The sequence below is a fragment of the Cervus elaphus genome, chromosome 12 (assembly GCF_910594005.1).
Source record: "Cervus elaphus chromosome 12, mCerEla1.1, whole genome shotgun sequence".
Lineage (NCBI taxonomy): Eukaryota > Metazoa > Chordata > Mammalia > Artiodactyla > Cervidae > Cervus > Cervus elaphus.
Window position 1 is genome coordinate 12,966,229 of NC_057826.1, and position 26,348 is coordinate 12,992,576.

The 26,348-nt window shown below is 42.8% G+C and overlaps 1 protein-coding gene across 12 annotated transcripts in view; it reads right to left on the reverse strand.

Moving 5' to 3' along the window:
• The window catches only part of NRXN3 (neurexin 3), a 1,774,776-nt gene that overhangs the window by 1,270,164 nt on the left and 478,264 nt on the right, over positions 1–26,348 (reverse strand). For all 12 annotated transcript variants that reach the window (XM_043920656.1, XM_043920646.1, XM_043920650.1 and 9 more), the window contains 2 exons: positions 11,876–12,177; positions 5,765–5,926 (listed from right to left, as the gene is read on the reverse strand). In XM_043920656.1, coding sequence (XP_043776591.1) covers positions 5,765–5,926; positions 11,876–12,177 — 464 coding nt within the window. The remainder of the gene's footprint in view (positions 1–5,764; positions 5,927–11,875; positions 12,178–26,348) is intronic.

Sequence of the window (26,348 nt, forward strand, 5' to 3'; positions counted from 1 at the left end):
TCCATGGCTCCCCATTACCTAAAGTCCAAGGGTAGAGTGTGACTTAGCCCCTAACTAATTCTGCTGATACATCATTGAAACTCCAGATCTTATATTTTGTTCCCGGACACTGGCAAACTTGCCCAGACACCATGATCTGCTCTGTCCCTTGGCCCTTGCTCATGCTGCCCCATCACCCCAGAGGATCACTTTTTCCCTGTTCATTTCTGTTTGTCTTCAAGCCTCTTCTTGGGCATCATTGCCTCCAGAGTTTTCCTGAAGTCCATAATAGTCTAAGTTCTTCTCAGTAGCCCCACTGCACCTGGGAATGCCTCTTTTTATGCATTAAATGTTTTTTCTTGAAACTGTATCTGTGTGTCCCCCACTAAACTGTGAGGTCCCCTAAGGTAAGGATTTTGATTCATCTTTGTATCTTAGCACATCCTTGGCATACAGTAGGTTTTCAGCATATACCTGTGGATCCAAATTTCAGATTTTAGAGCTCCATGATGTCTGCTCATTAATTAACTTATTCAATCCAGACATGCTTACTGAATGCATTATTTTAAGCCGAGAACTCTTCTAGGTGTTTAGTGAAACACCTGTGAACAGATGAGGCCTCTGTCCTCATGGAGCTCACACTTAAATAGAAGGGAAATTGATAGGTGTCAAATAAATTTCCAAAGGCAACAGACTAGGTAAAGACTGAATGTGGATGAGATGGACAATCCCTATTTCAGTGAAAATGAAAGAATTTTAGTAAGGCAAACCTCAGAATAAAGTTGTTCTCCCCCCACACAGTGACTTGGTAATGTGGGAAATACAGACACTGCATGTGCTAATGAATATTCACTTATGCTTACATTTATATTCACAAACTGTTTTTATAAGAATCATTACACAACCCTTAATCATAATTATTGTAGCAAAACATCATTGTATGTTTAGGCATGGTTTCACTTGTACGTACATTATTTCATTCATTCTTAAGAACACAACAGATGTCTTATTATCTCCATGTTACGGGTTAGGAAACTGAGGCTCAAGTATGATTAGTGGCTATTCCAGGCCATACAGGCAGTAAGAAAGCTGGAATTCCTAACCAGGTTTTCTGATTTTTAAACTCAGCCTTCTTTTCATTTATACTATGATACCTCCTCAAAGCCTTTTCAATCCTGTTCTTCCCAGAAGGGGTTCCAACCTGTTTCTTTCAGCCATGCTGGGCCTTTTTTATGTAACACTTCTCTCATATCAGATAGCTGGCAGGTTCCTGAAAGATTCAACTATTGCCATGTCAGGATGTTCTTTAATGATTCCAAGAAAGTTGCATAGTCAAGTGTGCCTGAGAGCATTTTTCTAAAGATTTTTTATTTTCTTTACTTACAAGCATGTGATTTCATTTAGCAAATATTTATCGAGAGCCCACTAGGTGCTAAGAACCATTCTAGGAGCTGGGGACATGGCAAGAACAAAAGTAAGACAGACACGTTAAAACACAAAAACACCAAGAGGGACAAGTGTGGGTTTTGTGATGTTTAAGTGGATACAAACCTTGAATTGATAACTAGGGTGTGCAAAGTAGAACGCAATAATTGGATCATAACGTGGACCCTCTTGTCATGCTTTTACGCTGGTATCAAGTTAGGAGCTGCACACACACAGAGTTGCTTTGACTCAAGTGTGGAACCAGAACTTAACTTTGAGTAAAGTAGCTGTAGTTCCAAAGATAAAAACAATTTTGTGCTACAAAGTATTAACGGTCCAAAAGATAAATCCCATAGGGTCTTCCCCAGGTCCCCATTTTGAAACAAGCAAGATCACATAAAAGCACCCAGCTCAGCTTAAGGCAACCTAGAACCACAAATGGCCAGAGATGACAGAAAAGGGAAGAAAGAGAGAAAGAATGGAAGAAGAAACTGGAAAATAACTGCAGACTGTCCTAAAGCGGAATAGTTGAAGTGGGTAAGTAGGATTTATCAAGAAGCAAATTCCCAACATAGCTGGTAGCTTTTATTGTTTACTAAACTGTCAAGAAGAAATACCAAGAACAAGAATTTACTAGACCTGCCCACAGAAAAGTGAATTGTAATGATTAAATGGAAAGAAAGAATATGCTAGGATTTCATTAGACTCAAAATTATCTGTTTAAAACACTCAGACAAATGAGAAAGCCTCCCAAGTCGCTTAGAAAGACTATCTTATATATGTAAAGGAGAGATGGGGCAAAAATTTAGATTAAGTTCTAGTTTTGCTTACAATTTCCTTCACTGTTTTGGAATTCCTTCTGACTTGATCTGGATTTAAGTTCTGCTTAGCTACTAGCTAAGATATGTGTATATTTGTATTTACACATAAATAAAATATGTTATTGTCATTTCTGTCATTGACACTGGTTTTCAGAACTGTCTTTAATTTTTAAGCTATTAAGTGCTACTTTTCATACACTTTTGAAGCTGTCTGCTCTCTACATGGAGAGAGTGGTGTGTGGGTGTGTGTGTAAATTTTATTTACTTTAGGCTCTCCATGGATAAAATCATCAGATATATCTTCATATTTTTACAAAGATTGTTTCAAAATATTCAGGGGCATCCTTCTTGACTGATAGATTTGCAGTTGGGAAACCGCTCCTTGTCTCAAAAAACATAATTGTGTTGGGGGGGCCAGCAGTGAGGGGGGATGAGTCCTAGAGGCCACCACTAGACCCTGTCCTGAGAGCCTCCAGGCTCAGGGCTGTTTCACGGCATAAACGGATGCGCTCGGCACAGCACCCAATGCCGCATTCATTCCTCAGCCACCAGCGACGAAACAGAACGTGCCCATCTATTTCTGAGGAGAGGGCAATTCCAACGGAGTGTGGTTTAACAGTGTTTAAGACTCTTTCAAGGTTCATTAGTCACTGAGAAGTTTACACCTTTATCCTATCCAAATGGGAGTAAATCCCAGGGAAGCAGTGTGCTATGTCTGCCGCAATTCTGTCAGGAATGACCTGTGTGGTCCCCGTGGTCAGCAGAAGGCTAGGTCATGTCCAGCGAGAGGAAAACACACTATGCGTTGTCTCCTGTCATTTTTCCTTCAGACCAAGAATAACACAAATCTGTAATTGGATTTCCCCTCCTTTGTCAGGCCCCCGTCTTACCCCCTCCTCTCAGTGTACCCATGGTTTATTGCAGGCCCAGCTCAAACATCATTTCTTCTCCAACACCGACGCCCACCTAAAATGCATCTGCTTCCCCTGCTCAGTTAGAGCATTTCCTCCTGGCGCTGCACCCACAGTGTCCTGAACTGTAACTGTCCCTTAGAGCTTTCATCTCTCTTCCCACATTAGAAATTCTTCAAATAGGCAGACCATGGTTTACGAAATGCCTTTATGTTTAGTTATAGCCAAAAAAAAAAAAAAAAGGTACCCAATGGCTATTTGATAAGTGCACCCATTCAATGCATACTTATTATGGACTTGCTCTATGCCACGCATGACAGACGCAACTCCTGTCTAGACACGGCTCACAGCTGAGTGGCATAAGCGAATCCATGCGTGATGCTATCTCATATGTGACTGATATGCAACCAATTTCAAGTAACCAGAATAAGAATGAAAGATGTGCCCTGAGAGGAGACTCATAACGTGTCACAAGGGATCTTTATCTACAAGAAAGAACACTGTTAGCATCTCAAGGAATTTCCCCAGGGGAATGGTATAGGTATCTTAGGCAATCAAGCTTAGATTAAACAAAAAAAGTGCAGTGTGCTGTGCTGATGACTCTGTTTGCTGAAAGAATCCAGCAAATCAAGTCTGATTCCTTTTGCCTCAACAATTGACCTTAGAGATTGAACTCACACTTGACTCAAGCTCCCTTGCTCTCAGACAGAGGTCTCAATACATCAGCTACAATAGTAATAAATGAGTAATGGCAAAACCCCACTGCTTTCTCACAGCTGCTGCTAGCTCTCCCGGAGGAAAAAAAAAGGAAAAACCAGTTTTCTGGGCCTTAATATCACATTCCGAGAATTTTTCTTCATCTCGAATAATGAGACTCTTGGGAACATCAAGCTCAGCAAAGGTAAAGTAACACATGTGCTATGTTTTAGACAAGACACACAGCTGCTCACAGGGCCTCTTTTAGCTAAGGCTTTCCGATTTGCCCAGTCAGAAGTCCAAAATCAAACTTTACACGGGTCTGTATCCTCGTGATGTCAAAGTCCTTTCATCTGAGTTGTTTAATTTCATTTATAAAACACAGCTACCTGTGGGATCAGGTGATTCATTAGTTAAATGATCAAACAGAACGGCAGGGCATTTAAGTAGCAAACCCACGGTCCTGTAACCAGTTCAAGCTGGGATCAAAACCCGGGGCCTCCACTTCCAAGTCCAGAGTCGTTTTTGCTACAACTTTTTGTCGGGAGCCAACACACGAGACCCTACCCATGACAAGGTCATGAGGGAGAAAACCTGATGGGCAAGGCGGATCAGGTTTTCAGGGGTTTCGAAAAGGCCAGCTCACGAGATCCCACCCATGACAAGGTCATGAGGAGAAAACCTGACAGGCAAGGCGGATCAGGTTTTTAGGGATTCCGAAAAGCTGCCCCCGGCGCTCACCTTAAAGATGATATCTGTCTTTCTGATGCTTGCTTCAATAGACTACTCCCTAATTTCCGTGACACAGGCAGAAGGCCTTCCCCGATCTCTTCCCAAATAAGAATCAATTTAGAAGTTTAATCAATAAGTTTCCCGGGTGGTGGTATTTTATGAGATTATCCAGGGAGAAAGGAGTGTTTTAATTTAAACTCCTTTGCTGGTATTTTAGTTTGTTTGGCAAATGCATTTATGCCCTTGGTACTAATATGCATGACTGCTCATAATACCCTAAACATAAAATAACATAAAGAACCTGATCATATAAAGGCCCTAATAGACATAGAGCCCTTCGGGGGGTGAGGAAGTCCTATTAGAAAACACAAGAAAAATTATTCTAAAAGTAGCTATTGGGTTAACATTTGCTTGATGTGTTTTGGCTTTTAATGTGCTAAGGTTGTGTTATAGAAACCACTGTTAATATAGTTAAAGATCTAGAGAAATAAGAACTTAGCCCTAGTGTGGTAACAATGAAATGGTTGTTAATTGTCAGCCAGGAGTGCCAGGCAGAAGCTGCCTCACCAAAGTCGCAGTCAGTCTGGGGTAAACTTCTTAGATAAACGCAACTGACAACTTCTGCAGAAGGATTAATTTTTGTGTTAACAAGGTTATACTTCTACTCTGTACTGTTGCCCTATGAGACTGCTACCTTTCAGTTAAGGTCACCATAGAAACAGAAAATAGGTTTACATTCACCTGACCTGCATAAAATGTTAATAGGCCCCAAGGCCAGAAGATAATGTACAAGACCCTCATAAACAAAGAAGTATGCAGAAAACACCCTGGTTTTGTGAAGGACAAGCTGACGTAATGTTAAACTATCTTCCCCTTAGAAATGTACTAACTTAGGGTATAAAAGCTATGGTAAAAAATTAAGGATTGCCAGACTCTGCCAGACCCTCCCAGACTCTGCGGCACACCCCCGTCTGGCCATTCTCCCTCTCTCCCTCCCTCGCAGACTTGGCCCTATCAAGGCTGGTCTCATGTGTCTTCTCTCTCCGACACCGTTCATCCTGAGGGTACCCCCTGGATCCTGCCGAGGCTGGACCCCGGCAACTTTTGACCTCACAGATCAGAGGACAGATTCAGTCACTGAACCGGGAATTTCCTCTGTGCTCAGACAGTCAGCATGTGAAACGGGATGGGTGAACTCACCTCTCTAAGGCAGCCCATGAAGTTGTTGCTGACGGGGGAGCCTGGCAAGTCAGCGGTACTCGGGCTTCCTCCCACGTAGAAGAAGTCGTCTGAGCCCAGCATGGTGTAGTCCTCCTGAGTGTAGCCTGTCGTGGTAAGGATCCCATCCACAGAGATGGTCACCTGGCGGAGGGACACAGGGAGAAAAGAAATCCCAACAATGACCTTAAGGTCCTGTCAACGTCCGGGGGCTTGCCCTACCGGTGGCATCACTTTCAGTAAGATTTGGGTGAGGTATTCTTTCTAATTTGGTTCGATTTTGATATGTGCAGCCAAGTTCCATTTTCTGGTCTGCCTCCCTGCGGCCCAAGCCTCCGGCGTTTGCCTGCAGACTCCCGGGAGAGTTTCTCAGAACTGCCAAGCTGAGCGTGAGCGGCTGGCTCTCCCCAATGCCCTCTTCAGTCAGGCTAGAAAATGGAACTCTCCTCAGACGACATCACTTGTCTCGGTTCATTGGTAAAATGATGGCTTATTTTTGAATGATTGTAATTTACGGTGGTCATGAGAAACAGCAAAGGAGACATTAGACGATGGGGTTTGTTAGGGGGTTGGTCTTTGGTTGTGGATGGTTTTTGTTTCTTTTTTTTCTTTTCTTTTTCTTTTTTTATTTGTTTCCTTTTGGGCTCACACCACACTGACAGACATGCATTCAGGGAGGGAAGGAAAAGGGTCTTGAGTTTGATGAGTCATGGGTGATACATGCCATGGACTACCCAGGACATCAACCCCTGTCCTCCCTTGACTGCCATCACCACCCCCCAGGAAAGAAATGGCCCAAACCAAAAAAGGCAATGCTAACAAAAAGAAAGGAATGATGAGGCGTAAGAGCCAAAAAATGATAATAATAATGCCCACCAGAAAGAAATAGCACCCATACACCCAACATCCATGAAAGGAGCAGAGGGCGCAGAGAAAAGATGAGGCCCCAAAGCGTGCACACACCATACGCTGACACACCCATGCGAAACTTATCTGGAGCCAAGAGAGAAGGCAGAAGAACAGAAGGGAGGGACGTGGGACCAGGGTGCAGAGAACAAAAGAAAAGAACCAAAATCCACTTCACACCTACATGCGCTAAATCAACTGAAAAGCAAGGAGGAAGTGAGGATAGAAAACACACTCAACACGAAAGGGTCATCGTCCCTGCTGACCACCTCCCTTACTAACAAAAAAAGAAAAGAAAAAGTCCAAACCCAACCCCAAAATATATGAAGGATGAGAGGACAATGAAGAAGGGTGGAGACAAAAAAAAGGGAGAGAGAGAGAAAAGAAAGTGGTGTAGGCTTGATGGCTGGTAGGTTGTTAGTAGCGAGGAGGAAAATGAGGAGACAGGTTCTGATGCTAATGGGGAATTCACGAGACAGGAACATGCCATGCAGAATTTGTATGGAGAACACAATTGGCGGAGCTCCCTTTGGCCGAGGTGGGAAGTAAGGAGGAAGAAGGGAAAGGAGGAACACAGGAAGCAGAGTACTTTCCTCCCCAGATCACCTGTGGCATCCACAGCCACACAAAAGGGAATGAAAAAAGGGGGATTCAGGAGTTTGGGGTTGGGCGGGGAGGAAGAAAGTTGGAAGAGTGAGGGGGTAGGAAGACACGGAGAGAAGAAAGTCCTCAACAGAAATCTCAGTTGTCCCTAGTCTGTAACTTGGAAGTTGCAAAATAAGAAAAAACCAAAATGAATTTAGCTAAACAAAGAATATTTCTTTAAAAAAAAAATTTTTTTTAGGAAAAAAAAAATAGTGGAGAAAAGGAAACTGTCCCAACCAAAGTCATCCAAATGTTGTCAGGACAGGTCCATCCCCTTCCATTTTCTTTTTAAAGAAAAAGAAAGGCTTGTATTTCATTCAACACCAACAACAAAAAATTCAAAAAAAGAAACAAGTCTAAAGAGGATAAAAGTGGGGTTTGGGGAGGAAAAGGGGGGCAACACACGGCAAACCCAAAAAAAGAGACAATAAGAATGATATCTACCAGACAATGTAGTTTGTTTACCATAGCGTGTCCGATGCCTGAGTGCTTTGCGGAAAAGGGGGAAGAAAGGAAATTAAAAAATTGTGAACAGAACGATTGTTAATTAAAAAAACTAAAAACAAAGATGAGTCGTTAGGGTGTTAGTACATTAGTCGGTTAGTAAAATGACACATTGCATGAATGATCTTGGGTTAGTTTTTCAAAAAAAAGGCACCCGACACAGAAAAAGAGAGTGGGGGAAGACAATGAGACCAGGACTCTATGGAAAACCTTGGCGCCCGGCTCGCAGCCAGGAAAGGAACTGCAGCCCGCGTTGTCATCCGTAACTCCTCACTTCTCCCAAACACCACTCAGACTGGACCTCACCCAGGTCAGAATTAGCATCATACTTACTTTCCAAGGGCTCTTCTGAATGAACACTGCCCCCACGCCCTTCCCACCCTCAGCACATATACAATACACCTCTCCTGAAAGAAAAGACCCCCAAAGTTTATCATTGAAGTTCAGTAAATTGATAAATAGAGCTGAAACACCCATACGTTGGGGATTTTTTATTTTTCACATCTGACTCTGACTACATGCATGGACGATCATGGCTTTCTCCTAGAACAAAAAGGGCTTAGAACGTTTCTGATTCACATCAGGCAAACGAAGGCCATACAATGTGGCTCACTCCCTGTTTCCAGAAGTAATTTAAAGATCCACAACTGCTTTGACTTGGGGAGCCTTTGTGAGGCAGGAAGGGAACTTTCTTCTCTTTCCTGCCCTCTTGGGTTAGAGTAACTGTGTCGTTAGAATGTGTCAAAATAGTTGGAGTCTTCCTCATTACCCAATGATGTCATTGTTTGGTTTACTCTGCTGGAATGCCTACTGTTGGCATCACGCTCCCCTCATTCCTCGTTAGGAATGCCTTTCAAGCTTTGAAGCAATTTCTTGCTTGGGTGGCAGAGAGGACTGGCAAGTTAAATGTGATTACAGAAGTCCTACGATTAGTCTCTTCTTCACAGCTTTCAAATGTTAAATTGCCAGTGCACCCGGAGCTGGGAGGCTGGAGGTGGATAAAGACGGGCAACCTGGCTTTATGCTTCTGGTTTGATTAAAGTGGCATGTGGAGGTCAAGAAATTCCTGTGATGGTCATGACCTTGGACTCAAGGTTATGGACCAAAAACCAAACCAAAGCAAAAAAACCCACAAAAACTCCTTACTATCTTGGTGCTAATCCTGCTGATGGTTTGCAACAAATAATCCACATTCCCTCCATCACTCAGAACCCCCAATCAAGTGCCTGCCTTTGGCCCTGTGCGCTAAGTCGCTAAGTCCACCTCTTTGTGACCCTATGAACTGTAGCCTGGCAGGCTCCTCTGTCCATGGGGTTCTCCAGGCAATAATACTGGAGTGGGTTGCCATTTCGTCCTCCAGGGAATCTTCCCAGGGATCAAATCTGCATCCTTTATGTCTCCTGTATTGGTTGGTGGGTTCTTTACCACCAGGGGCCGCCTGGGAAGCCTGAATTTGGCCCTGAAAACTTAACCTAAAAGCTACTGAGCAAACCAACACTTTCACTGACTGACTTTAACCCCAAAGCAGAACCATGAGTAGATGACCAAGAAGGAAGAAAGGGAAAAAGCTCTACTCCATGTGGTAAGGAAATTCCAATAAAATTTCTTCAGATCAATCTTTACCACAGAAGCCTTTCACCCTTACCAAAAGAGCAGACATGGCTGCCATCAAATATTCATGAAGTTTAATCGATTAAGTTTAATTGAGATAGACGAGGGCTTCCCACTCCTTCAAACATATCCTAGGGAACTCAAAAATTGTTTTAAGTGTATTTTATGGGAAAAATAATCCACTTTCTCAACAAGATTCATACTCCCTCTGCCAAGAAATGCCCCCAACACCCTCGGGCCTCACTAGCCTTGTCTCAAGAGCTCTTCTTAGCTGCATCCTTAGGGACAGACAGAGGCGGTCACCTTCGGACAGCACGCTCGGCCTGTAAGTCGTGCGTGTCCCAGCGAGTCTAGCACCCAGACCACAGATGAGCTCATAACCCTCCTGGAACATGAGGTGCTTTGCATATTTCGCCACCACACATGGCTGGGGAGGGCTGTAATCAACGTCTCGCAAACGGAAATTGGTGTGGGAAGGCTAAGGGGCTTGTCCAAGGGCACGGAGTGGGGCTGGGGCTCAGAACTTGGGAGAAGAACCCTCCAGTGTGGCTTTCCTCTGCTTATTGAGACTCAAACAGCACAACCCGTATTCGAATCACAGGCTGGTCTGTCCCCATTCCAGTGTAAACGACTGAATTAGGGCCCAACTCTATTTGAGAGAAGTGGTTTTAGTAGAAATGAAAGTGAGCCTTTTCTGGCTATTTGAAATCATTCTAGAATGATTTCAAGGGAGCATGTGGGGTGGGAGAGAGATATAGAAGCAGAGCAGCTGGTGAGAAACAGCCGGATTCTGTTCCCAGGGACAGGAGAATCTCCCCCCCCCCCACTGACTAATGCCAGAGGGTGTTACTGCGTACCGGGCAGTGGGAACCAACAAAAGGTCATATTTTACTTTTTGGTCTAGTTCCTGCAGCTCAAACATTTCAAGCCCTTATACGTTAGTGAATGGACATTTGACGTGGGCTCTCTTGGCAGCTGAGAGGGTCTCTCCTTAAGTACAGGTGCGGAATGATGAGAGAAAACGTCTGCAATAGGATTCTTTGGCCTTGCAGGAGAAATATAAAATGGTGATTCAAAAATGTTCGATCCATGTGTATTAGGATGACTGGGGACTCTAACTCTTATGATTTGGCAACTGCACCATAGATAAAATACAATAGCCAACCTGGGGCTTCCTTGACATGCTTAAGTGTGGAAATGGGTGTTTCGAAAATTGTACGTTTCTGCTGTGGGTGGGCCTTCTCCATTTATTTAGCATTATGAAGGAGTTACACTTTTATCAAACAGAAAACATATGCAAATACCTGTCAGTTCTTATGCCTTCATGTCTACAGGAGGCATTAAATCAATCATACTGCAGAAGAAAATTTGATAAGCACCTTCTGGAAATTTACATAATGCTTTCTGATTAATAAAGGATGAATGCAGCCCAACTGAGTTTAATGACAAATTCACAAGTAGAAAAACCAAGTGAAAACAGAACCTGGAAAAGGCAGACTCAGGACAGACCTTGACTTTTACAGGAAGTGATTTTAATTGTTTCCTGATGTGGGCTGGTGAAATATTATTATTGTTACTGTTGTTTTATTATTAGTAGTTATGAACAGAAAACAACTTCACTCGGCTAAGGTTTTCTGAGAGCGTTGTCACCTGACGGAGTTGCCTGATTAGCATCGGCAAGCGATGGGAGTTCTCAAGCACGTACAGAACCAGGAAAGGTTGCTCCAAAGTTGACTTTTTAATGTGGGTCCTTCCACTTTCCAGGCCTCCTAGTCAACTGAAGAGTCTCGGAGGTAGAGACAGGGGCAATAACGTAGCAGCAAGGAACAGAGAAACAGAGGAATTCAGAAAGATTCCAGCTAATTCACTCCAAGGCTAGAGGTTAACCCAACAACCAAAAGAATAAAATAAAAGTATAAAAAAATTGGTGAGGGGCTGGTAAATCAAAAGGAAGAGAAAAAGAAAGACTTTCTCTGGAAGAAATTAAAATTATGGTATCATGGCAATGGCTAACTTACTTAAAAAACAAAAACATACGTTCAGAGAAGGAGGAAAATCTACCAAGCTATAGAAATAAAATGCTGTCCTTAACTGAATTTAACAATAATACAAGGTACAAATGTAATCAAGAAGATGATTTAAAAAAAAGAAAGCAGAATAAAAGGAAAGTATTTATAACTTTTATTATCTATACAACTGAATTTTTTTTTCTTAAATAACAAGCACACATGGAGAATTGAAGTAAGAGGAGAAACATATTTTAATCATTATCCTTGTGAAATTGTAAGGCTGGGAGAAAGCTTGACAAATGCAAACCCATATGGTATCTTTACCCTTTTCCATGTAACCTAACCCATCACCTACTTCACACTCCCTCCCCAGCCCCCTAAGAGGAGCCTCCAGGCACTCTCTGCCCTCAGCCATTACCTGCCGGAGGTTGCGTGTCACTTTGACATCGTGCCAGGCGTTGTCATTGAATTTTCCATTCACTGGCTCCACAATGGCCTCAAAGGCCCCGGACCCCAGGTTAATGACCAAGGAGACCGCGCCATCCTTCAGAGCCAGGTTGACATAGTCAGCCGACTTGCCCGTGTGCAGGATAAGCCCATTCCGCTGCCAGGTCTTAAAGGACAGGGTGATTTCATCACTGCTGCTCTGGATCGGGTTCTGAGACAGGTCGTAGCACAGGTACTCTGAGCCTCGGAAAGTGGCCACATTCTCCTCTCGAGCTGCAAGGGAAAGGAAAGGGGAGAGCAGTCAACACTTGACTGGCATGAGCCACGTCTTTGCAAATACCAAAGAGAACACACACATCTACAGGGCACTGCCCCTGCCAGGGGCCTGATGCCAGAACAACACTTCTTTCACCTCTTCCACAGGCTTGTATCTAAGGACCAAGAAAGCTAGCAGAGAAGCCGTGTGTTCACACAAGGGCAGAAGACTAAAATGATGAAGCAGGAAGGCTTGCTACCTTGCCTTCAAATTTTCCCAGAGAAAAACCTAAAGGGAAAATTCATGCAAAATGGTAAAGTGAGGCTTATGTTGCTTTTGCATCAACATCAGCATTTAAATGCCTGTAAAAGGGCTGGTTTAGAATGGATAATTAACTGTTCTGACAGAGTGTTCTTTAGCTCCCAGTACCTTTTATTGACCAACACATAAAAATCAATTACCCTGAAAGATTTGGCTCTAATTTCTATCCATTGGTAACATGGCTAACTTTGGTTTCCATGGTACAGTCCTGCTCCCAGTGGAACATGACAGGGTTTCTAAAAAGGAGGTTGAACCTCAGGAAATGACTGAGCAGATGAGGAAAAGGGAACAGAATGGAATGTGATAATATGCTTTGATATTACACTGGACAGCAATGCTTCTCTTTTACTCCAGTGGACTGCTCCCTGAAGCTCTTTGAGATGGCCTGGTCAGACCATCCTATGGAACATCTCTCCACAGGACCAGGGGTCCACACAGCCAACACGGTGTCACACTGGGACCCAGACTCTCTTTCAGGACCGTATTCTAGACACTGGGGGCCTATAATTTGCTACCCCAAGAGCCCCAAGTGTGTTCCCAGGGCTTGTGTAGGCCTCTTCCCTGGATTAGCTTTCTGAAGGCAAATCATGCCTGTCAGTGTGCACGCCTCAGGGTCTGAGGACTAGCCCTGGGAACTATTTGTACAGGTCTACACAGACCTTGGCCACGTGGGTGGAGGAACTCATGTGCATTTATACCAGGCCCCTGTGATGAGCGATGGAGCTAAGGAGGGGTGAAGGCCACAGAGCCAACCAGAGGGGCTAGCTCTGCCTATGCTGATATTTCCCAAAACAGAACTCCCAGGAATCTGAAAATGCTAAATGTGAACCTGCCTTAACCAAGTTGTTTCGAGGCTCTATTTTCCAAGGTAAGAGGATAGAAAATATTTGATTTAATTATTTGTTGACTTATAACTTAGACACTCAGCATGCACACTTCCATTTGTCCTCCTGTCAGGCAACCCCACTTAGAGTGGATGAATCCCTGGTGGCCCAGCAGTAAAGAATCTGCCTACCAATGCAAGAGACTAGAGTTCAAAGTTTGGGTGGGGAAGATGCCCTGGAGAAGGTAATGGCAACCTGCTTCAGGATTCTTGCCTGGGAAATCCCATGGACAGAGGACCCTGGAAGGCTACAGTTCATGGGCTCATAAAGTGTGGGATACGACTTAGCCACTATACAACAACTTCATATCAGGGTTGGTCAAAAGCACCTCTCAACAAAAGGAAATGAGCAATAATACAAATTTAGATATGCAGTTTCCCTTTAAAGAGGGATGGGGTGGGGTGGGGCTACAAAGTAAAGTTGAGGAAATTCTATTTTTCCTTCTAGACCTAACCAAAGCCAATCCACCTTAACTCAGATCCTTATCGACCATCATAGCCCTTGGTAAGCTCCTTAAGGAAAGTCAAATAAATATTTTCTCATCATGAGGTAAAGGAGTCACTCTCATGATGTGAAGAGATGACCACCTGATACATAGTATTAAGTTCATCATAGCATCACCACATCATTAACGTGAACCTCAACGTCACACTCCAAAGAATGAAAGAAGAGATTAAGTGTGTCCTATATCTTCCAGAGGGCCTCAGGGATATCTATACACCTGCACATTTCTGTTTGCACACACACTGCTATAAGCAAAAGGGACTTGGCCACCTCTAAGTGACCACGGTGCTGCTTACACATATAAGCAGTGAGAACTACTCAGCATGTAACCCATGCCAGATGTATTTTACCAAAATGAATCCTCCCAAAATCAGAGTAGATATTTGGCACTATACTACATGTTTGAAACAGGCCCATCCATCCAATGCCCTAGTGCCCTACTTTCATTCTCTCTTTTCCCTTTTCTGCAGAAATAGTTTTGTTAGAATTCAATTGGACAAGCTCTTTTGTACAGTAGACCGGAGATGACCCTGATTTACAGCAGAAGATGGCAAATCAAATGCAGGTATCACTGCTAAGCTCTCTTCCTAACAACGCAAATGTACACACAACCAACTACTACGCCTGTCGTTGGCACCCAACATGGTGTATTACTGGGTGTCTTCTATAAACATTTAAGTTACACCTGTGTGCCCAGTGAACTGAGATAAATGAGCAAGGAAAGGAGGGCTTCTAAAGAGAAGCCTCAATTAATTATCAAGTACCCTTCAAAGGGGAAAGGCCTGACACAGAAGAGCAAGGCCCCGGGATATTATTTAATGTACTATGTGGTGCTTAATATTTTTTCACATAATTAGACCAAGGAGTCTGTCAAAATAATAAATTTTAGCACTATAAAAGATTTTAGAGATTGCCTGATTTAAAACAGTCTTTTTTTTATTACAGTAGAAACTGATGACTAGGAATAAGTGAGTTGCCCAAAACCAGTTTGTCCTACTCTGGACTTCTGCTGCCTCTAAACTTTTCTCCAAATATCAGTTACCTTTCGCCCTTCATTCTGGATATACCACCTGCTCTTATCTTGCTGCTCAAAGGGAAGGAATGGTTCCACTGAGCCCATGTGTTGATTTACAAACCACCCCAAACCTTGAATAAACTAAGCCAGAGACCTATTCCTCCTACCCCCACGTAAATCACACTTCCTCACCAAAAGAAATGTTTCTCTTTTCCTCCTGGAATCAGTGTATTTAAAATTAAAGAACTTATTTTATGTAGAAGGCCACAGGAGAAAAATGACATCATTAAGAGGCCATCACAGTAAATAAATAAGAAATAAAACCAATGAGAGAAAAAACTATGCAAATCACACATGTATTTATGCTAATACCCATGCAAATTCATCAATGAAGATTTTATGCATCCTTGAGAGTATATTACTTTGCAAATATCTGCTCAGTGGTAAAGAACCTGGTAAGTCAGAGAGGTGAGTTCAATCCCTGGATCGGGAAGATCCCCTGGAGAAGGAAATGGCAACTCACTCCAGTGTTCTTGCTTGGGAAATCCCATGGACAGAGGAGCCTGGCAGGTGAGAGTCCATGGGGGCCAGAAAGAGTCAGACAGGACCTAGCTGCGAAACGACAACAACAGTGAAAACTGCTACAGCAGTTGACAGCCCTCTAACTCCTTTCATTCAATGATGAGTTTCCCCAGTTTAACCATTTCTCTGGACTGGAGAAGGCAGTGTCATCCCAGACACCATGTATCTCCTTCATATGCAGTGAACAATAGACCACTGAAAGCTACTTCCTGAATTGTATTCTAGAGAAGCAAATCATATCATTTCTAATTCACCAGATCCTTTCCCCTGTATTGTTTACAGGAAGGAGCGGCATTGGCAGTGCATGACCCAGTCTTCAAAAGAGCAAACAAGGGCTTGCCAGGAGAAAGACTGAGGACCTGGAAGAAAACGTTCCTTTGTACACTCTCACAACTGACATTTTTCTCCTAAGAGCCCGAATTGTCTTAATTTCCTTCCAGTGGCTAAAGCTCAAGCACTTTCTTATCACCTTGAAAACCATACTAAGTTGATAGTGAATATAACTAAAAGGTGCCAAACCAAATAGTGACAAATACATTTCTAAGCCAATTCAATTCTCCAAACTCTCCATTAGAAAGATGTAATACTGCCCCCAAATCTGTTTTCTATAGTGAGTGTTTACACCGAGAAGGAGGTTCAAGAGACAATGCAGTCACCTTGTACATATTCAGGCTAAATAGGTAGAGAAAATGAATGCAGGGGATTACGTAACACAGCATACAATGGCTTAGTGTAAAGCTACAGCTTGGCAAGAGGGCAGGTGCTGAAATGGCTAATGGACTGTGTAGATTCATTTAGATTATATCACTCCAAAGTTTACAATCAATTGCGTAAGTGTTAAAATAAAAATGCTACTCTCACTGCATGAAAAGCAGAGCTCAACCCTGTATGACAACAAATCGTTTGCCCATTACTTCTAAGTGTCCAATTGATTAAACACTAGATGCAATCAAGATAAGTATAACTCAAGGTTTTGAATCAGTTTGTATAGACATATAAACTGATTTTTCAAATGACTTATTAATCCAAGAACTGATATATACACAGCATTATTAGGCATTTACTCAGTTCTGTTTCCTACTCTCTCCCCCCAAAAACTACAACTGCTGATTTATATATCAATAACTCTATTTCTCTGAAAAATTCCAAAATAGATTAAAATAGTCTTTTTTTCTTTTACTGTGGAACTTAAGAAGTGTAAAGTAATACATATCTCTGTTGAATTGGGCCTGTGGTTACTGATAGCTTGATGTCTTAGGCTGTGAGATTAAGAAATAGGAACTTTATTCTAAATGTCCTGAGGAACCAATGCCTAACTTTACTGAGAGGATGGAGGGTCTGATTTGCATTTTTTAAATATAAGATTATGCAATCCTGCTTCTGTTGGGTTGAGCGTGAACTGGGAAGAAATGAGAGCTGAAGGCAGAGAGCCCAGTGAAAAGCAGGCAGAACACATTTGAACTCCTCCTTCAAGGGGTGCCTGAAACTGGCTCAACCCGAATGTTGATATAACCCAGTGAGGTTTGCATTTCACTGGACAAGAATGGAAGCAAAAGTTTCTAGAAGGGACAACCTAGACAGAGATTCTAAAAACCTGGAGACCACAGGAAGAAGCCAAAGTTTGGCTACTTTAGATGCAAATGCAGCCGTGGAAAGCCAAGGGCCAGAGGTTAAAATGTGAGGACAAGAACACAGCACTGGGCAAGAAAGGGCTCAGGTGAGAACGGGTCAGGAATGGGTAAAGTGAAAAATGAAAGTGTTAGTCACTCAGCTGTGTTCGATTCTTTGTGATCCCATGGACTGTAGCCCACCAGACTCCTCTGTCCAGGGAATTCTCCAGGCAAGAGCACTGGAGTGGGTTGCCATTGCTTTTTCCAGGGGATCTTCCTGACCCAGAGATCGAACTCAGGTCCCCTGCATTGCAGGCGGATTATTTATCATCTGAGCCACCAGGAAAGCCCAGGAAGGAGTAAAAGGGGATTCTATTCACTATTTTTTTAAAATATGATATATTTCCAAATGCTTTCGTAACCATTCTTTGTATTTCTTCAACAGTCTGGGAGGTTACTTTGCTATGCGTACACCAATGCAAGGAAGAGGGACCCACAGTTTCCATAGGTTATCCAAGGCACTTGGAAGCATTTAGAGCAGTTCCAAAACCTCAGAACTCTGATTCTCATTCCATCACTTTTGCCACCAAAGCCCACCACCACCCCCATCAGGAACTCAAATTCTCAGAGGAGTAGGAGCCTGACCCTGTATCTGATGTCTTGCAACTGCACGAAGTCCCTTCCATCAAAAGGAAAAGCCACTGACAATGACAGGTAAGCGCCACTCAGGCAGCAGGAGCCCAAGCAGGGGATCCGGGACTGGGGCCAGCTCAACTCAAAATCCCCTGTAGGGGCAGGCTGGAAAACGCCAGACTGAGATCACACTCTTCACCCTCATCAGAGAAAGAGCCTCAGAAATGGAATGTTTAGATACCACTTAGGAGAGCCTGTTAGAATGCCAACACCTCTAGGGTGGGCGTAACTGCTGGGCCCGAGCAGAACACCTGTGGTGCTCTAGAAAAGGAAGCAGGAGCAAGCTTCCTGAGGACAGGTTCCAGAGACACAGGCAAACCTGTTCTCCTCTTTTACATGCACCCCAGTGTTCACCAGAAAGGGCTTCCCTGCTGGCTCAGAGGGTAAAGCATCTGCCTGCAGTGCAGGAGACTGGGGTTTGATCTCTGGGTCGGGTAGGTCCCCTGGAGAGGGAAATGGCAACCCACTCCAGTATTCTTGCCTGGAAAATCCCATGGACGGAGGAGCCTGGTAGGCTACATTCCATGGGGTCGCAAAGAGTTGGACATGACTGAGCGACTTCACTTTACTTTTCAGTGCTCACCAAAGTACTGTGTACAACAGCCAAGACATGGATGCAACCTAGGTGTCCACTGATAGAAGAATAGGTAAAGATGTGGTACGTATATACAATGGAATATTATGCACCCATTGAAAAGAATGAAATAATGCCATTTGCAGAAACATGGGTGGATCTAGAGAGTGTCTTACTGAGTGAAGTCAGACAGAGAAGGAGAAATATTGCATGGTATCCCTTATATGTGGAATCTAAAATGAAACGATACAAATGAACTTACAAAATAGAAACAGATTCACAATGATTGCTGGGGGGTGGGGGAAGGTTGGGGAAAATGGATAGTTAGGGAGTTTGGACAGGTACACACTGCTATATTTTAATATGGATAACCAACAAGGTCCCTACTATATAGCCATGTAACTCAGCTCCGTGGTATGTGGTAGCCTGGACGACAGGAGGGGAGTTTGGGGGGGAAGAATGGATACAGATATATGTATGTCTAAGTCCCTTTGCTGTTCACTTGAAACTATCGCAACATTATTTATCAGCTGTACCCCAAAATAAAATAAAAGGTTTTTCAAAAAAAAAAACCCTGCTCTCATCTTTGAATTCTTCATCCTTCAATAAACCTCTGCGGCAGCATGGTACTTTATTCTGCACTGATGCAAAGATAACCCCAGCTGGCCATCCTGGCCTGGCCCACCCTGGAGCTAATGAGCCTCAAAACACAATATGAGCTGCTGCTGACCTCCCTGGCAGACAAAGGGAGGTGGTCCTGAGGCTGACATGCTGACTCCATTCCTCTGATCCACAGATTCAGCAGGGTTTTGTCTCTCCTCCCGGGGTGCAGTTGCAATGAGAGGTTTCAGGGTCTTATGTTGTAAACTAGCACATCACCCAATTCTCCCCAAGCAAAGAAGCCCTGAGGAGGATGGGAGATGCACAAGCCCAAGGCAGGGGGGTACAGAAAGCAGAAATAAACTTCTTGAGAAGGCCACGATTCCACAACCATCCTACTCGTCACTACAGGGGCTGCATCTCCACTCCATCTGAAAGTCACCCTGAGGGAAAATGCCCGTGTGAGTCACTTGCTGGCAAAGGAACAAGTTAAGGCAGATGGGTGTGAGTCTGTTCACATGCAATTCTGTTTTCCATTCAACCTGCTAAGCATCCAACATACAGAACAACTTCCACCTCTAAAGGCTTCTTACAAGCTATGTGTGGACCCCCAAGTTAGAGGTTGGGCTATGAGAGGACCATATCTGCAAAAATGAGGGAAAAGCAGAAATCTTCTTCCTAGAGGGAATTCTGTTAGACATCACCTAAGGACATCTCCTGCTAGACTTAGGGAAGGAACATACTGAGTAAGAAAGAAAAAAAGGACTGCACAAGTGACTGCCCTCTTGCTTCTTCCAGTCCCATTTCCCTTACAATGTATTTCAGGGCCAACCGAAGCATTGGGATGGACCAAACTGCAGAGCCATCCACCAAGGACAAACGATGAATCCTTTACCTGCCACACCCCCCAAACAGGTATCTTAAACGCAGAGTGCACCAGCAGACGGCAAATTGTGTTGTTATGAGCAATGCTGCACCACAAAAGAAAACACACACAGGAGACCTGACCTCCTGAGGCCATTTCTAATCCTTGTCCACAGGCTCTGTAGGAGAGATACAGCAGAGAAATAAATGGACTTTTCCACGCTGCCTGGGTCACTCACTAGCCTGCAGATGCTCCTTGAAAGTGATGAGAAGGAAAATAGTAAATCAAATTGTCACTTGGAAAATAAACAGCCAGGATCCTGGTGAGGGGAGCTGCCTCGAGTCCACAAAAGAATGGCCTGGAAAATCATGCTTCACTGAAATCACTAGAAAGCTAACAGCATCCTGAAGACGGCATAGTTCTCAATGGTATTATAATAAAAGCTAGATTTTCTGTTTATTCATTCAAGGAATAAGTATTTCCAGGTACCTACTGTGCATCAGGTGAGGTACCCAGTGTTGAATACACTTGAGTCACATAGAAACCCTGTGAATAGGAATAATTGACCAGCATTTACTGAAGAAGAGAAATTATAAAGCAGAAAAAAACTCGAATGCCAGACCCTGCCATGGACTCCCGTTAAACAGGGCACCTACCTGTAGCTCAGAGTGCAGGGGAACTGTGGACTTGATGACATGGAATTTAATAATAAGGCTTTGAAATGGAAAGACCTGGGTTTTACAGCCAGCCCTAGAATTTACCTAACTTTGTGGAACCTCAGCTTACTATTTAACTTCTCTAACCCCTGCTTTCCTAGTCTACAGAAGGAGAAAAACATATTTCATTGATTCACTGTGAGACATGAATCAGATAAAGTTCCTGGCCCAGTTCCCAGCCCTAGATGTGTTAGCTGTCGCTGTTGTTGTTGATAATGCACATATTAAAAAGTGATTACAGGTGTAAGAGATAATATTTACAATTATTTAAATTACAATTTAATTACAATTACAATGTAAGTGTAAATATTTAAGAGGTGATATGGGTCTTGATGTATAAGTTCACCATACAAAGAAAGGATGATGTTCTAGTTAAAAGAAACAATGTATTCACTGGTAGGATCATTAGAAAACCATGGGGTGCCCAGGGGATGGTGAGAAATTCAGTGTGGGTAAAGTAGCAGGCCTGTGAGGCTAAAGCTGCAGGTAGGAGCCTTATGAGTCATATTCCTGGGGCACGGGGATGGAGAACCGGCAGAGGAGAGTTTCCGCTCATGAGTGTGTTGCATCAACAGGTCCAGCGGATGGACTAATGCCCAGAGAGGTAAAGAGGAATCCAGGAGACACCGCCAAGAGAGAATGAGATGACGGAGGGGCCCTGGCCTGAAGCAATTGTGTTGCAGCTCCCTGCCGGCCCACTGATAATAATTTATGTAATATGCTGTGCCTTTTATTTCCCATAACCACCGGATCTACATGAGTTAAACTGTAATTACACTTCTTTCAACTACCGGCTTCTCATTTTAATTGTGGGTCAGACAATCATTGAACACAATAACACACTCTTGTAGAGGGAACACCATCTTCATGTCCCATGCCTTCAGGAAAGCATTCCCACCCCCCACCCCACCCCCGACTCTCCAGAAGGCAGTCGTTTGGAATGACACATGGACCTTGTCTCCTTTACCCATTCAAATCCTCCAAGGAGAGAAGCCATCCGTCCGCTCGGTCTGACGCCCATGGATCCATTTTTCTTAATTCGGTGCTCACTACTTCCATGTGACTTGTCTTTCTCTCTCCTTCAGCTCTGCCCCTCCTAAGATAATCATGCATTCTCCTCTAGGCTCCCTCATGCAGTGAAATCTATCAGGGTAGACTCTGCCCCTACATGAGAAGGCCTGGGGTTTTCTAACTCTTCAAACTATGGCTGAGCGATTGAGTTTAATTCAGGGGGAAAATTACCAGGAGGCCCGGTAGGACTGCAGATCAAAGGCACATTCTCTAACCCAGCTCTCCCAGCACTGGAACTAATGTCTGGATCCTTGACCTGACTGCCAGCTTCACTCTTGTGTCTGCTCCTCAATTAATTCAGGACACTCTGGTTGTCAGTTGTCACCTCAGACAACCAGTGCCTGGACTGCTTTCACACTCTGATTGTGAAGATACTAGACATACCTGGAACCGCATGAGGGCAATGATAAGTAAATATAATGATTATATCAATAATTCCAAAGCCAGCTCTGTGCCACTGTGTTACCAAGATGCATTTCTTGAAGTTACACCAAGGATATGGGTGAATAGAATGGTAAAAATTTACCCAGTGTCACATACTTGAAGATAAATTTTAGATTGAGTTTTGATGTTTTTGAGTAAAAAAATACAGAAAATACACACATCCACAGACCTATATAACCTTTCACCCTTGGCCCAGCCCTCAAAGAATAATCTGCATGTTTGTTTTTTTTTAACCAGCATCTTTTATCAAAGTTACACAACAACTAAAGCAATTGTACAGAGTACCTAACACCTCATTGTGAGACTATATTCTACAGAGTTGATGAGGACAAAGGGACACAGAGGTCCTTAGATGATGTTCTAGGGACACAGAGGGGGAGAGGAGAGGATAGAAGACTGTAACTTTGATAAAAAACAAAATTAATAATAATGAAATACATCCACAATGATCCTAAAACAGGAAGCAGATCATCTAAAATGATTTTTTTTACAGTGGTACTAACCCTGGTACTAACTGCTAACTAAATTACATACTCACTGTATTCACATATAATGTTCAGGAAGGAATATAAATGTCACAAAAAGTTCACAGAATTTGGGAAAGTTCAAACAGATATTAAGATATGTAGAAGCAATACATGGATTTTTAAGTTCACAGGGAATTTTAAAATACTTATGTCTGTAAAATTTCTCTTTTCATTCAAAATGAAAACAAGCAAAAAGTCCTCCATAATAAATCATCACTGTAGCATCATAAGAAACCTTGGAAGATGACCTAATCTATTTCCTGCCTTAATAAGTCTACATCTAAATCATCTAATTGGTGAAACTCTCTACCTTTAAGTATCAAAAAAAAAAAAAAAAAAAGATGATTCGGTGTTACATGAAATTTCCTACAAACATTTCAGGAGCTCAAATGATTCCTAGTCCAAAATGACTAAAGGATACTGAGAGACTGCCAAGCTTCATTTGGGTGATCATGAATTAATCAATACAAGGTATTAAAGACTTTTACCAAATATTTCCTTCATTCAGCCCAGAATAAACAGAAAATAATGAGTATAAACTGTGTGCAGCCAATAAATTTTACTTCCACTGACTTATACACACATACACACACATAATGATCACTAATCATTATATATTACAGCACTATTCATATGCAACAAAAATAGAAAAAAATCTACACATCAATTTCACATAGCGTTTACTTCTGGGGAGGGAGAAAAGAAAGGAAAACAGGGAGCTATTCAACAGGATTGTATTTATAAAAGGACATAAAGCAAAAATGGCAAAACATTAAGATTTGTTCCATATGGGCAACAACTAAGCCAATGTTTATAACATCCTCTACTACAGGGTCTGTTCTCTTTTATGTTTGAAATATAAGCATTCATTTTTAAAAAGTTAAATCCCTGCAGATGATTCTGATAAATACCTAAATCACCAGATAAATCTTGAACAATCATTTGGCTATTTACAGGTAGATATCAACTCCTCCCCTATATCTTTGTGAGTGGCAAATTTTCACAGCTTTTCGAAATCTCCCATGTACCCCAAAATGTGCTAAATGAAGACTGAATTGAAATGAAGTTGAACTGATCACAGCAATGCTAAGGTAACCAGTTCTTCTCCTGCCTTGCCCACTCCTGAAGACCCACTGCGAAGTGCCTCAGCATCCCAGGGTTCAGCCTGGCTTCTTAGGAGGAAAGAGGGGAAAAGCTGACGGAAGTGAGGGGAGAGAAGACACCTGTGTTTGCCACCATGTGATGGCCCCACAGCCAAAGCTGAGGGTGAGAGAAGGCTGGCTGGGGTCTGGGGGACCTGATAAGTCTCCACACAGGCCTCCCAACGACAGAATAAAATCACTCTAGTTCTTTAAGAAAATCCCCACGGAGAAACCTGAATCCTTGCCCATCCCTTTGGCCTTCCAGGGCAGCAGGCAGCCCAGCCCTCCTTTGTTAGCACTGGGGGCTCTAGCCTGCAAGTCTAGACAGAACGGCTGGTTAAAAGGCCCTGGAGTCAATGCCTGGACAAGATCAATAAGGCTTTTTATGGCACAATGAAAACTTTCTATTTTGTTAAATGTGGCTAATCTACCATTTCTGCAGTACCCTTAAAGCTTTCAGAGCTGAGCACTCAAGCCAAGGTGATTAAAACCCCGTTCAGAGACACAAACTGCGGAACTATGCCAGTGCAGAGGTACAAATCCTGGAGACGTGGGCTGCATCTTCTTTTATGATGAAGCGTGCATCTCCTTTTCCTCCTGTAGGAATAACGGTGCTAGCAGGAGATGGGGTCTGATCCTGACAAAAATGAAAACTGCCCCATGCCAGGACTCTCAGGAAGGGACAGATGATGCTCAGGGTCCAATGTAACTAAACAAAAGGGTTTAGCTTTTAGCGAACCTGGAGGTGGATTAGGATGGGGTACGCTGAAAGGGGGTGGAGAGGGAAAGTTCTCCAAAATGCAGGCAGACTTACAAATCAGCGACTTAATTCAGGAAACCTAAATAAAGGAGAAAATCTTCAGTGGCTGCAAATTCAATTATACATTGAACTAAATAGAACTAGAATAAAGTGCTTATTTCATTTGCATCATTTCTTCACCTCAGACTATTAGTAGAGCTTTTTTAACAGGTAGAATTTTTTTTTTTGCCATCGTGTAAAAAGGACAGGTATTAATATTTATTGAATCTGTATTATGGTCCAGGCTTTAACACAGAGTCTAAATAAACAAACACTACACACATAGTATCTGACAAGAATTGATCAAGACTTTTTTGGTGATTGGAGCTACAAGAATTCAAAACACTAACCACCAGAACCAAAGTATTATTAATAGAAATAACATATCTGTGTGTTCATATGTCATCTGGAAGGAGAGTCTTTTTATTGGAATACTTGGTATGTTTCTTATATAACTCTCATAGAAGCCCTATGAAATAAAGTTTTATTAGCCCCATTTCACAGATGATAAAACTGACATTCACAAGGGGTGAAATACATGTACAACACTACAGCTAGTATGAAGCAGATTCAAAATATACACCAAGGTCAACCTCACAACACTGTATACTTTCCTTGAGATCATGCTGTCTCCTGCTGAGGGTTGTATATATTTTACAAAAGGCTCTGTCAACAGTATTCCTGTGGGAGGTGAACTATTAAATACACATGCGTGTGTGTGCGTGCATGCACACACACACACACACACACACACACACACACTCTCTTGCACATTCTGTCACGTATTCCAAGCTGCTTTCACATACATTATCTAATTTTGTAAAGCATCCTTCTGTAGCTTTTATAGTAACCTCTATCTGCTCAACAAGGGTAGATTTTCAACATTTAGATGTATTAACCACATGCCCTGGGATATGAATACAGATCATTAGAATGATAGAGAAAATTGTCAGAATTCTCTAAATTTGCAACACTGCAAATACATATATGCTAAAAAAAAACAAAAACAAAAAAAAAAAACCTTAATTATGAAAGCATGAAAAGGAAACCCCGTTCTGATGCACTGAACCTAAAATGGCAACCCTCCCTCTCAGTCAGACGATTCATAAACCATTGACAGATGCTGTATCCCTCCAGCAAGCTCACTGAAGCTTCAGGGCCAAGCAGCTGGACTCTGAGTCCAGAGCATACAGTCAGAAGTGTGCTCAAGTTTCACAGAGAGGGAAAAATTACTTGACTTGTTATTAGAAAGGGCACACAAAACTGAGATTATAAGCCTCTGAGAGAGATGCTCGAATGGGTTTAGTTTTCTTCTGTAGCCTTTTATGATGGATATTTACAGTTCCTATGAAGTGGATAAAAGGGCTTCCCAGGTGGCTCAGCAGTAAACAATCTGCCTGCAAGGCAGGAGATGCAGGTTCCATCCCTGGGTCGGGAAGATCCCCAGGAGATGGAAATGGCAACCCACTCCAGCATTCTTGCCTGGGAAACCCCACAGACAGAGGAGACTGGCAGGCTACAACCCATGGGGTTTCAGAGTCGGACATGACTTAGTGACTAAACAGCAACATGATGTCAATAAAACCAAAGTGGTAATCCTCTTCAGACATTAATTAATAGGTAAGATTTGTCAATGGCATCTTTTGTTCATGGGTTATGATACAATCAGGAATGATGTAGATATCCAACTATGATATGAAGAGGCTACACAGGCTATCCCAGACATATTTGCATATTATCCCCAGTTGATCAAGGCTTGTGACCACAATTTGTGGGGGAATGAATCAGAGCAATGAAAAGTGAGGAGACTTAAGACATACAGAAACACCATCCAAGACTCA